Source organism: Marmota marmota, unplaced genomic scaffold (assembly GCF_001458135.2).
Source record: "Marmota marmota marmota unplaced genomic scaffold, marMar, whole genome shotgun sequence".
NCBI classification, from domain to species: Eukaryota; Metazoa; Chordata; class Mammalia; order Rodentia; family Sciuridae; genus Marmota; species Marmota marmota.
Genome location: NW_026000249.1, coordinates 21,096,361 through 21,108,988, shown reverse-complemented (window position 1 = coordinate 21,108,988; position 12,628 = coordinate 21,096,361). Strand labels below are relative to the sequence as shown.

Genomic DNA, 12,628 nt, shown 5'->3' with positions numbered 1-12,628 from the left:
TATATATATACACCTATTCTATATCATTTATGTCCTGCTGAATGATTTAACCCTTAACAGACACATGGCTAATGTAAAGCATGGCTAGATAAGCCAGTGATTCTCATTATTCCCAAATGCAGATTGAAGGATGCAATCTATTAAGGTGGAAATTTATTTGTCCTTTTTTCTAATTCAATTTTTATTCTTTAAATATTTTAATTTTTACTTGTGACAAAATATTTTATATTCACATTCTGGCTATATCCATTCAAAGCATTCATTAGGCTGTATCCACTCTCAAAGCATTCATTAGATTGCAGACTTATTGATATATGTGATGTAGTTACAATTGGTTTGCCTCTATTCTTTTTTTACTAGTAATTTTAATTAAAATACTCGAAAGGCTTTTAGTTGACAAGCCTTTTTAGTCATTTCTGAAAGCTTGCCAAGCCTTAGAAGCCTGCTGCCAATTAAAAAAATATGTTTTTATAAAAACTAGAATTAAAACAAAATTCCTTCACTTATTTTAGGATTCCATCTTGTTGAAATTTATGCATTAACTACCTCAACTTATAGAGTGTTCTTTGGTTCATTTATCAGGGTGTAAGTTTTATTAGAAAATTTTGAAATTACAGTTCAAATTACTTTGGAAATTAATTATATACTTTTGCTACCTACAATTGTAAAAAGTATTTGGAATGGAACTTCTATAGCGGTGCAATAGGTTTATGTAATAAATTCATTACCTACAACAATATAAAACACTGTGAAAAATTAATACATTAGGGCTGAGTTAACTCTTGGAATTGTGAAAATTTAATACATTAAGGCTGAGTTAATTCTTAGAACCTCTCCTTCTCGTTTTACAAAATTAAAATTCGAGGATAGACAGATATCTATATGGTCCTCATAGTCCTAAATGTCTAATGTTTCTATTTGCTGGAAATTTTGTATTAAAATTTGGATTACTGACAAAGATTCCAACTCTCTCACTGTATCAACTTCAGAGGCAGCTGGACAACGACTATGAAAATAAAATCCTCTTTCTATTTAAAATAGACTGGCCTCAAAAATTATTATATTTCACTCTTGAATATGTAATTAATATGGCATAAGGATATGATACTTAACATCTATATGATATATTCACTATCTACCGATAATAAATGAAATAACACATGAAGATAAATGTAAGTTCTTTTCCTAACTATGTACCTGATAATATTCATCACTAGTTATAGAATTTATTTCATTACTTCCATGTCAGATGGTATGTAGAGGAAGGTCAGGTGGATGAGAAAAAATAAATTACATTGCTTTTGAATTTTTGCAGGTGCAGTTAATTCATACAGTTGCTCAAATTCTGTATTTAGTATGAATCCAGAAGCTAAGATGTACTTCTTCTTTCTGACATATTTTGTACTAAAGATAATTTGAAATGAGGAACAAAATACATAAAATGGAAGAGACAGTTTTACAGAATGAACCTTCTTAATTATCCTATATTTTATTTCAAAGGGAAGAATGGTTTCTTTTATGATGTCTTCTGAGTATTTGACTCTAATTGTGCTCATGATTCCAATGTCAGTACCTATTCAAGAAGTTTTATTGCCTCATTATCAATATCAAAACAGGACAGTAATTAATATTAAAATTTAGTTACCAAGCTACTGTCATGAACTTTAGAACTTATTGTATGCTACACTTAGTTATGGCAGTTGCTTTGTACTCTTTTGTGAAATAGAGCATTTTATAACCTTGTGCTTAATAACAGCCATCTTTGTGAGCACCTGATCTTTTATCCAAGGATTCTCCCACAGCTCAGCATATAAATCTTTTCCATTGCTTAGAGATATAAATCTTAACACCATCAGATTTTTATGCCTTGTGCTAACATGTTTGTGGAGATACCTTTAAGCTTGGTTAACAATTACCAGCTAAAGATGTTGTTACGATTGTGTAGTATGTTTTAAAGTGTAAAATTACAATGCATGAATACTGATTAAACATTAATGAACACTCAAAATGTATGTTTATACATATGTGTATATATGTACATATGCAAATATATTAAAACCTATATATGATTATATATAAACAACTTGGGAAAACTTTCCTGAAGCTTTGTAACTTTCCTATGCTTATAAAAGCAACATTTTGTCCAAAATATTTTGTGGTAGAAATTTGGAAACTCAAAATAATACAGAAATATATACTACACATGTAAATTATAATTTCTCTACTTACAATAGGTACCAGTGTTTATATCTTCCAATGTTTACTCAATGCAATCATGCAAACATTTTCCAAAACTATTGAAATAGTAGCAATATGAATACTTTATCACATTTATGTAGCATAATTTACTTAAACCATCACCTACGGACTTAATGTTGTTTCCATTATTTTACTGTTAAAAATAACCCTATGAACAGGGGAAAATGTTATATACAGCCTTCAGCAACAAAATAAATTGAAATGTTAAAATGCTCACAGAGGAAAATCTGCTTTTCTAACATTTCAAAAGAAATTTCATTGATTACTGTATGCTCAGTACATGTAGTTATTTTGCATACTGAAAATTTTCAGATGGCACACATTTCACAATTATTCTTGTGATTATTGCCTTCCCTGCTAAAATTCCTAAAGGCAAAGATTCCACTCTACTCATTTCTAAATGCCTTCCAATGTGTACCTGTTCAACTTAATTGGAATTTAATTGAAACATTACAGTTTAGGTGTTGGATAAATTATACAATTTTAGATTGCTTTGACTGAAGATGGTGTCCAAAGTCAGGAAACATTGAATTTAAAGTATCAGTCATATAAAGGTAGTTCTAGCAAAAAAACTGACAATATTAGACTTGGGAATGAGATTTATTAGAGTTGTGATTATCAGACTTCAAATGTTTTAAAACTGTCATGTAGAAAAAATACTTAATTTCTTCTGTGTTTCAAGATTCAAAACATATTTTAACTGGAGGAAGTCACAAGACTTCCATAAGTTGTTAACACCTTTGCCACTGAGAAAGATTGCTGCCATACTAAGGAAAACATTATCAGCTTCTGGAAGTAGCAAATTTTACAGTAAGCAGGAGGTTATGTTAAATGGCCTCCATAATCCCTCTCCTGTCTATGTGTTAGAATCATTATAATATAATTGAGTCATTTCTAAAATCCATGGGGAAATTTAATATATGACCAATTGTTTTATATTCTAATTATAAGGAGTAGGTTATGAGAATAGTTATTATTTTCTTATATATAATGTGTTCAACCTTGTATTTACAGGGTCAGTGTACAGTTGTTTTCTTATTTCTCTATCCCAAAAGAAATGAAATAGTATTTTCAATTATAATGTTGTAGTGATGAGAGTATAGAACAATTATTGATCCATGCCTTACTGTTGGTCTAATAAAAATTAATATTTTCTTCTTTTCATAAGATTTACTATCTTCTTAAATGCAGTTTCATATATATTATGGTGTAATTTCCCTTTACTATACCCTCCATAGGCATATCTATCCAATTTCTTAATACTTACCAATAATAAAATATTACTAATATATGTAGGAAATAATTTCAAAACTAATATTCAGTAGCAAAGATTAGATATAACTGTAAAAGAAATAGTTTTATAATTTCAGAATCTGCATTCTGCTGCCTGTACATTCAAAATTAGATAATCTCCTAATCTGACAGTATTCTCTTCTAGGAGTCATTGTATGCAAAGAAAAGTGTGCTCATAATTAAAAAAATATTACAATAAAATGCTCTTGGAATCCAAATATAAATTACATTTTCTTTTTAACTACAAGTGAATTAAATTTGTTCATGTAATGGTCACTTTGTGTTGGATGCAAGTATGTTGTTTGTATTTTAAGCATTTAAAAAAAACAGTTGCTTTCTCTTTTTATGTATCTTATCATGGCACTATATAATTCAAGTTGCTTGAGGCTCAGTGATTGATTCTGAATGACTATGAAAATCTTAGAGAAGATAAAATGGGTGCTTCACACATGTAACAATTAAGTATCTCTTAGTGTCCTTTTATTGGTAGCCTAAATAGCTTATCAAAATAGAAATTCCTACCCTTCACCTATGTAAAGCTGTGGTTTGTATAAAGGATAGCATTTTACCAATATGTATGTCAAAACTATTTTTACGTGGGGTACCATGGCAAAGGAATTCATCTCTTCACTGCTAATTGCCAATTTGGAAACTAAAATAACAAAACCCTGAGGCTTCTATCATTTCTTCCCTTTGAAGGGATCAGTCATCATTGGATGAGGCAGGGAGATTATTCTAAACCCTTCCCATATCTCTTGAACTTCAGAAAAATCAATAAAACTAATCTTGACCCCAGCCAGATTATTGGCCTTGTGCTTGTAACTTAAAGCTGATCCAATGCAGGCCTTTTGTTGTTTCCTTGGAAACAGATCTTCCAAATAAGTTGGATTACCAGAAGGGTAGTGTTTAATAACCCAAAGGTAACTTTATGGCCATAATATGAAGAATATTGGGAGTCAAATAATATGAAGAACATTGTGAGTCAAATAATATGAAGAATATTGTGAGTCTAATGTATATTATATATATATATATTTATGTATATATATATATATATATATATATATATATATATATATATAATATGAGGAATATTGTGAGTCATTATACAACTTCTCAATGCTGTGTATTGAGATGATGACTGTCCATGATTTGTGTCACAAACCATATTATTCCAGAGGCTGATGAACTGTCACACCCCCCCAAAAAAACAAACTATGAATGGAAAATTAAATTGATTACAAACTGAATCTCCAGTGATGAATTTGGAACCTCAAATATTGGAATATATTTACTAATTTAAAACAGGAGTATTATTCCTAGCATTCGAGTAATGTTGATCATAAAAACATGTATGAAATAATAGATACTTTGTTTTAACCTTATATAGTAATTTGAAAAGACATTTCATGTATTTGATTAAAAATAATTTATAACTATTTAAAAGTATGTGAAAAAAAATTCATTTTACATGATAATCAAAACTTTTTATAAAGCATTTTATTTTATATTTCTTGGTTTTATACATTTGCTTATATCCAGGTATTATTTTTATTTTTAGTATAGTTTTTTATTAGTTTATTATACTTATATATAATGTTGGGGTTCATTTTACCATAAGCATACAAGCATGGGATATAATTTGCTTCACTTTAGTCCCTAGTAATTCCTTTTTCTTCCCCTCCTCTTGTCCCCTATTCCCTTTCCTCTTCTCCATTGGTCATCCTTGTATTTATTTATAGCTTTTTAAAAATTAGGTTACACACACACACATATATGTATTTTAAAATTAGGTGATATATATATATGAAATTCACTACAGTATATTCATATATGTGTATAGGATAGTTTGGCCAATTTAATTCCACCAGTATTTTCATTTTAAATTATTAAGAATCTATTAGTAAACATCTGCAGTCTGCCACATGTTGGAATTTGCATCCAGATACTTGAATAAAATTTCTGTAAATGTTGCAAACACTTTAAAACAATGTGACATTATATATCAGAATAGCACCCTAAATTTTTCTCCTTTGCCCCTTTATTTCATATACTTTGACCAATAAATTTAAGAGGCACTAAATTTGCTTCTGGTTTTGAGATTTCCTTGCTTTGTTATTTTAGTCAACGTAACGAAAATCAGATAAAACAATTTGATTTGGGTTCAATATGGTGCTATTTTGATCTGAAGGTCAATCTACCAACAAGCAGGAACAGTTTCTCATTATTTTCCTTCACTACTCCAAGCAGTCTTTACTGAAGTCTTTCAAGCAATGTCTGACCTCTGTTTCAATACTTCTCACAGATTTCACAGACTGTCACCACCACTCAGCCATCACTAACACAGACAACTGTAATGGAAACGGTAACTATGGTGACCACAAGGGAACAAATCCTGGTAAAGCATGCCCAAGAGGAACTTCCACCACCACCTCCCCAAAAGAAGAGGCAGATCATTGTGGATTCTGAAATTAGGAAAAGGTGAGAGAGCATTTCATTCATGGCTTTACTCTCAGATGAAGATTCATTGTTAAGCATGAAAACTCATTTTACAGCTGTTTTGATGGTAGTATTTTTGCTTAAACAGCATTTCTAAGTCTTCTTTGCCTGTAATGCCAGTTAATTCAGTGAGAAGAATAATGAGGTAAGTTTTAAAATTTACCCAAGAAATCATTATCCCAACAATAAATGAATGCTTAATGAAAACGCTGTTTTCTGAATTAAAAGAAGAAACCACAGGCAACATACTGCAATGGATACATTTTAATCCTGAAAGTGTCATTTTTTTCTTATAAAGGGACTGCCTGTTCAGTCCTTAGTTTTGCAATAAGTTGTCTTTCTTGCAGTAATAGAAAGTGCATTTTCATGAAGAAGTATACCTCTAATAGATGAGATCCATTCTGCTAGTTTATGAGAACATAATGTCTCAAGCTGCACATCCTAAATCAGGAGTAATTACAGAACAGATTTCCTGTTCTTTGATATTTATAAAGTCTTATCTTGAAGGTGCTAGAATTTTGAACTGATCTTTTTGTGGATATTTTCAACTAGATATTTTAGATAAGTTAGGTATTATGTAAATCTGTGGATATATTAAAATGATGGCAATAAAATTTCATAAAGGCAAAGCTAGCATGAAAATCATAAAAATGGTACAATTTTCATTTTATTCCAGTTATTGTAATTCTAAGATGAAGAAAGAACATTGGAATATGCTTCATTTTTCTAAGCAGCATATGTTCAGGAACGCATGGAACACTTGACATTAGAATTTGCATATACCAGGGAGTAGAAGTATGGGAAGAACACATACCTAAAAATAGTGTGTCAGATGTTCTAAGCAAAGAAAAAGAAACATCTAGAAAAGTTATTTGAATGTGTTATTTAGGACTCCTCCATTTATTCATAACTTATGACCTCCTATTTCAAAGTAAATCATTGGGCCTTGTCTTCCTTGGTAGTGTCTGCTTGGTGGAACAAATTCTGTAGTCCAAGGGTCAGCAAACTAAGGCCTGCAGGCCAAATCCAGCCTATAGATTTTGTATGGATCATGAGCTAATAATTGGTTTTACATTTTTAAATTGCTGAAAGTAACCAAGAGAAGAATATATTTTGTAATATTTTCACATAATTGTGTAATATTTCAATGTCTATAAGTGAAAATTCCGTGGAACACAGCTGTGCTTATTCAAACATGTTCTATCTGTGGTTGTTTTCACATTACAAAGTAGTGTTGGAAGAACTGTAACAAATTGTATAGTCCAGAGAGCCTAACATATTTACTGTCTGACCCATCATTAAAAAAAAAAAAATGTTGGTCCTTGCTATAGTCAAATGGTTCTCAAACTAAATGTTATCATTCAATTTGGGGCAACAAATTCCATGTACTGTACTCATGATGGTAGTTTAAATGTTAATGCTTATTGGTGGAGGAAAAAACAATAATGGCACAAGTAAATCAGGAAAGCTCTTACTGAATTTACTTTTTATTAATCCTAGTAGGATATACATTCATTTATTTAACATCAAATTAAATACTTGTCTATAGACAATGCTTAGTTTGAACATGGATTTATGGATATTTTGTAAGAATTCAACAACTTTCCAATAGTTCTTCAAACTGAGTACAACCTAGATGCCTACTCCTCTGAATGTCTTCAGAGATTGCCTCATAGAGAAAGCAACAAAGCAAGTTGACCCATGTCAGTCTGTTTTCCAGAGGCTTATTCTTAGCTCTTGTTTTGACAATTTATTTGGTTACAAATGTTTATTTTGACTTGTTTTGTTTTCAGGACATTTGCTAGTTGTGAAATACTTTGTCTCCTAAATTCTTTTTATATCATATGTTCTTAGTAGTTGTTGTAATTGCTAGAATTAGAGGTCCAAATTGGAATATAAAGATTCCTTAAATAAAAGCTAATACTTTGGAGGACTCGTAGTGTGCTCAACACTAGATTCAATGATTTAAGTTCATAGCATTTATTCTTCCCAATAACCCAACATATCACATACAACTATAGAGTACCTGAGCTAAAATTTCAATTATGGTGGCTGGGCTACAGAATCTGAATTGTGTAATAAAATACATCTTTATTATGTATATGACTCAGGTGATCTTATTTCTTTGTTTGCCTTGAAGCTACCTAATTATACCTATTGTCCCAACGTAGTTTTATTTAGCACTAACTTTCAAATGTGTCCTGTTTTAGACAGCATAATCATATGGATATTCTATCTATGACTCTAGATTGAGGTATTTAGACTGAATAAAGAGAGCTAACATTTAGAAATTATTAACTTCAGTAATTGCTAATTGTCTATAGGATGGAATCTGGTTAAAATACTGTAACAGTTAAAAAGGCAACATGGAAAATGACATCTTATGTTAGCTAGTATCCTGCTTTCATTTCATGTGAGAACCACTAGCATTTCATTGTGAATACCATAATTTTGACAATTTATTAAATTCATTTCTTTAAAAAAATCATGTCATCTTTCAGTTGCTATGACATACTAGTCATCCCCTTACCATGCTTCACTTGACTTGTTTTTCTCTCTACCTTATTCCTATTGGAGTATCTCATAAATCCTTCTTTTTGCCCCTTCTGACTTCTTTATCTGAATAATCTCCTTTCATTGATTCAAGTCTGGTTCTAAGTGACTGACTCCCATATCATAAAACTTTACATTGACTGTCTCCCTCAAATTTCAGCTTTAGAGTTCGAAAGTTATGATTTGGGTATTACCATTTCTACACCCAGCTGTTACCTCCATTTTAGATTTTTATTGCCCCAAATTAACCATATACACTTGTACGTTGCACACATATTTTAGTTATAATTCATACCCTTGGTATCTAAAGAAGTAGCAAATATTGGAAAAATCATGTCCTTTGGAATCAAAATTACTCAGGTTTGAAATTTGCCTGTTTAATAACTAATTTGTGATCTTAGGAAAATTATTTAAGGTCATGCTTCAGATTCAGTATTCTCACTTTATAAAAACACTGAGTATTATGTATGAATCATTAGATATGGTGGCTATAACAAAATATGCATTCAAAAAATGCAGTATTTTCTGGTGGTTTAGTTATGGTAGAAGTGGAGGAGATGGTGAAATTAGTATATGTGGAAATGATGGTGGTGAAATTATAGGTACTAGAGGTGATGATAATGGAGTTTGTGTTGGAGATGGTGAATATGTAGAATTGGTGAAATGAATCCCATAGTAGGGGCTGGGGATGTGGATCAAGCGGTAGCGCGCTTGCCTGCCATGCATGCGGCCCAGGTTCGATCCTCAGCACCACATACAAAGATGTTATGTCCGCCAATAACTAAAAAATAAATATTAAAAATTCTCTCTCTCTCTCCTCTCTCTCTTTTTTTAAAGAATCCCATAGTAAACATTATCTCAAACTGTGTTAGGTTTTCATTTCTGTGACCAAAATATCTGACAAGAGCAATTTACAGGAGGAAATATTTATTTTGCCCCATGGTTTCAGAAGTCTCAGTCCATAGTTGGTGGAGTCCATGACAGAAACATCATGATGTAAGGGCATGAAAGAGAAAAGCTGCTCTTCTCATGGCAACCAGAGGCAGATCACACACACACACACACACACACACACCAGGGATAGTCCACTAAGGTCTCCCTGGCGACCTAATTCCTTCAGCCGTGCCCCATCTGCCTACAGTTATTACAGTTGAATATTCAACTTATTAATCCATCAAATGGATTAATCCACTGATGAGTTTCAAGCTCTCAAATTTATTCATTTCCTAAAAGTCTCACCTCTGAACCTTGCTGCAATGGGGAGCATGTTTTCAACATGAGCTTTGGGGGACATTCCAGATCAATACCATAACACAAACTTTACATATATATCAAATACCTTCTAGTTTTCTTCTTCACATTGGAATATATCACCAACTTTTCCAGTTCCATTGACCTCTTTCTCTTCTTATTTATTATTATTATACCATATTATTGGGCAGGTGCCATCATTTCAGTTATTTTCTGATCATAATGAGTGCCTAACTCTATAACATAAGCCATTTAACTCATGATGGTAAGGCTTCTCCCCCTTTCTAATTAATCTCTGTACAATTAATTTATCTAACAATATTGCCTTTATGCTGTCCCTTCAGATATGAAATGCTCATATTTTAATTACCTCCAAAACAACACAAAAACAAGTTTATGTCTAGCTTCTCCAAGAGCTTTTCACTTCTGCTAGTATATTATGTTCCGTTCATTTTGGTATATTCTTTAATGCCATTAACACAAAATCTCCTAACACCAATTACAATATAGAAATCCTGTTATTATACTTATTTATGTTTTACTTAAACTTTATTATAGTTAATACCACACATGCAATAAATAACCAGTAAATATTTGTTGAAAGAATGAATGGCACAGTTCAACTAATTAAAGTAACTATTATTTAACATTCCAGTACGATTTAAGAATTTTACGTAGCTTTTCATGAAATTTTTAAAATAAATGCATGATCATTCTAATATTCTTTAATAATTATAATTTTACCCATTAGGATATCATTATTTAATCAAAACTATTAAGGGATTTAGAATGCAGCTTTGTACTATAGTTTCTTAATTATCTAGGGTACGTTTACTTGATTCCTTAATAATTATATTGTTTCTACAAATGCAGTATTTACTGTATAAATTGTTCTTTTTTATACTAAGAATTACAAACATCTTTGATTTTGGGTCACAAGGTAATGATTTCTAACACTAAATTATCCTATAGTTCAGTGATATTATTTTACATATAGGTAATTATCAGTGTATGGAACTCAGACTGTGTTAAAAATAGATCTATTATCTAGTTAACAGGAATTTATCCAGGAGATTAGTTCATAATAATGTGGTAGTTATTTTTAGAGATTTTTCACAAAAAAACTTCATTTACATTTTTGTACTAACCAGGTGAAACCAATGGTGAATTAAATAGATTTTTAAAAATAAATGCCAGTTCAAGAAATAATTTCCCAAAGTCAAGTGTTAATAAATGAGCATCTTTGACCTCAAGGATATTCCTGAAGCATTTAGAAATACCTAAATTCTCCTCATGTGTTTTTCTTATCTCCAGAATAAGCAGAGTATAAGTGTGCTTTCTTTCGCCATGTCCTACATTCATATTTAATGATGGAATAAATTGGCTGGACTATAGACCTAAATTATTCTTTTATATTCTATTTTTCAGTTGTTGATTCTTATGTCATTTTCTTTTTATAGTTGCAGCCCAGGTCAAATTAATTAGTGTCACATCCTTGGAAAGATTGATAAGTATTAGATAAACATTCTTGTTTTGCAATTTTATAACATTCATGCCTAAAACATTATTATTTTAACTTGGATCTACAGATTAAAAATCAGGAAGATATACATTAAAAATAGCAACTTATTCAGAGAATCAAATTAAATGATTAATCTATGAGCTATTTTTTTTTAATTTCTGTGATAAATTGATCCTAAAATACCTGGGGTGTTAGACTAACTAATGACATTTTGCTCTGTGGCAAAGCCCAGAAAAACAAAACATTTTAGATGATTTACTTCTTTTTTCCTAAGGAAACTAGCCTTGTCCAATTACAGGTTAATTGAGGTCTTGAAAGGTTAAATAACTTGCTTTCAGTTGCAAAATAAAGACTAGTGCTGAGTCTCCTCATTACCATTCTAGTGTTATAGCTACAAAACCTTGCTTTTTATAGTTAAATGACCTTGGTCATAAACTCAAATTTAATTCATAACCTATTTTTGATGAAGAATGGAAACCTACATACTATCTTCAGATCCTCAGAGATAATTATCATTTTAATGTTTTAAAAATTATTTTGTCATATAGGTCAAGAATAAGTACATAACCATGTTTTGAAGAATGTAGTAATATGAATTCTAGAGACAAACTAAGGAACTCAGAATACTTAGAGAAGGTATACTCAAAGTGCAATGTATCAAACAGCAAACAGCTCCCATGGAACTTGGGAGCTTGTTTGAAATGCAGATTTGGGGGGCCTTTCCAAACCAGATATATCAGAAACTCTGCTAGTGGGCCAAAGAATCTTTTACAAGCTCTGCAGTTCATTGCGATACACCATCAAGTTTGAGAATACTTGTATAAGTACACTGGTTCTCATACTTTAGGACATATCAAAGTTACCTAGAAGGTTTATTAAAAGATAGCCTCAAGGCCCCTTCAGATTTTTTGATGGTTGGTCTGGAGTGGGACACTAGATTTTCAATGTCTAACATGTTCCTGAATGATGGTGGTGCTGCTGGTTCAGGGCCCATATTTTGAAAATCAGTTCAGTAGGGAGCTCTGTTACAACTTGACTTCTTATTTACTTTCTCCATACCAGACCAAATACAGGGACTATCTACTACAGTTAGTCCAAGTGATGCCATTGTTCCATCTTATGATTTGATTCCTGATTTATGTTGCAATGATCTTATTCAGATGACTGTTTCATCTACTAGATACAAAGCTTCCCTGGGCTTGAGTCCATTTCTTACTCCTGATCTGGCATGAAATCTTCTGTATAGTCAAT

The 12,628-nt window shown here is 31.2% G+C and overlaps 1 protein-coding gene across 1 annotated transcript in view; it reads left to right on the top strand.

Moving 5' to 3' along the window:
* The window catches only part of Dmd (dystrophin), a 1,737,386-nt gene that overhangs the window by 250,782 nt on the left and 1,473,976 nt on the right, over positions 1–12,628 (top strand). Inside the window, exon 13 of the mRNA XM_048796385.1 lies at positions 5,858–6,033. Within this exon, the coding sequence (XP_048652342.1) occupies positions 5,858–6,033 (176 nt within the window). The remainder of the gene's footprint in view (positions 1–5,857; positions 6,034–12,628) is intronic.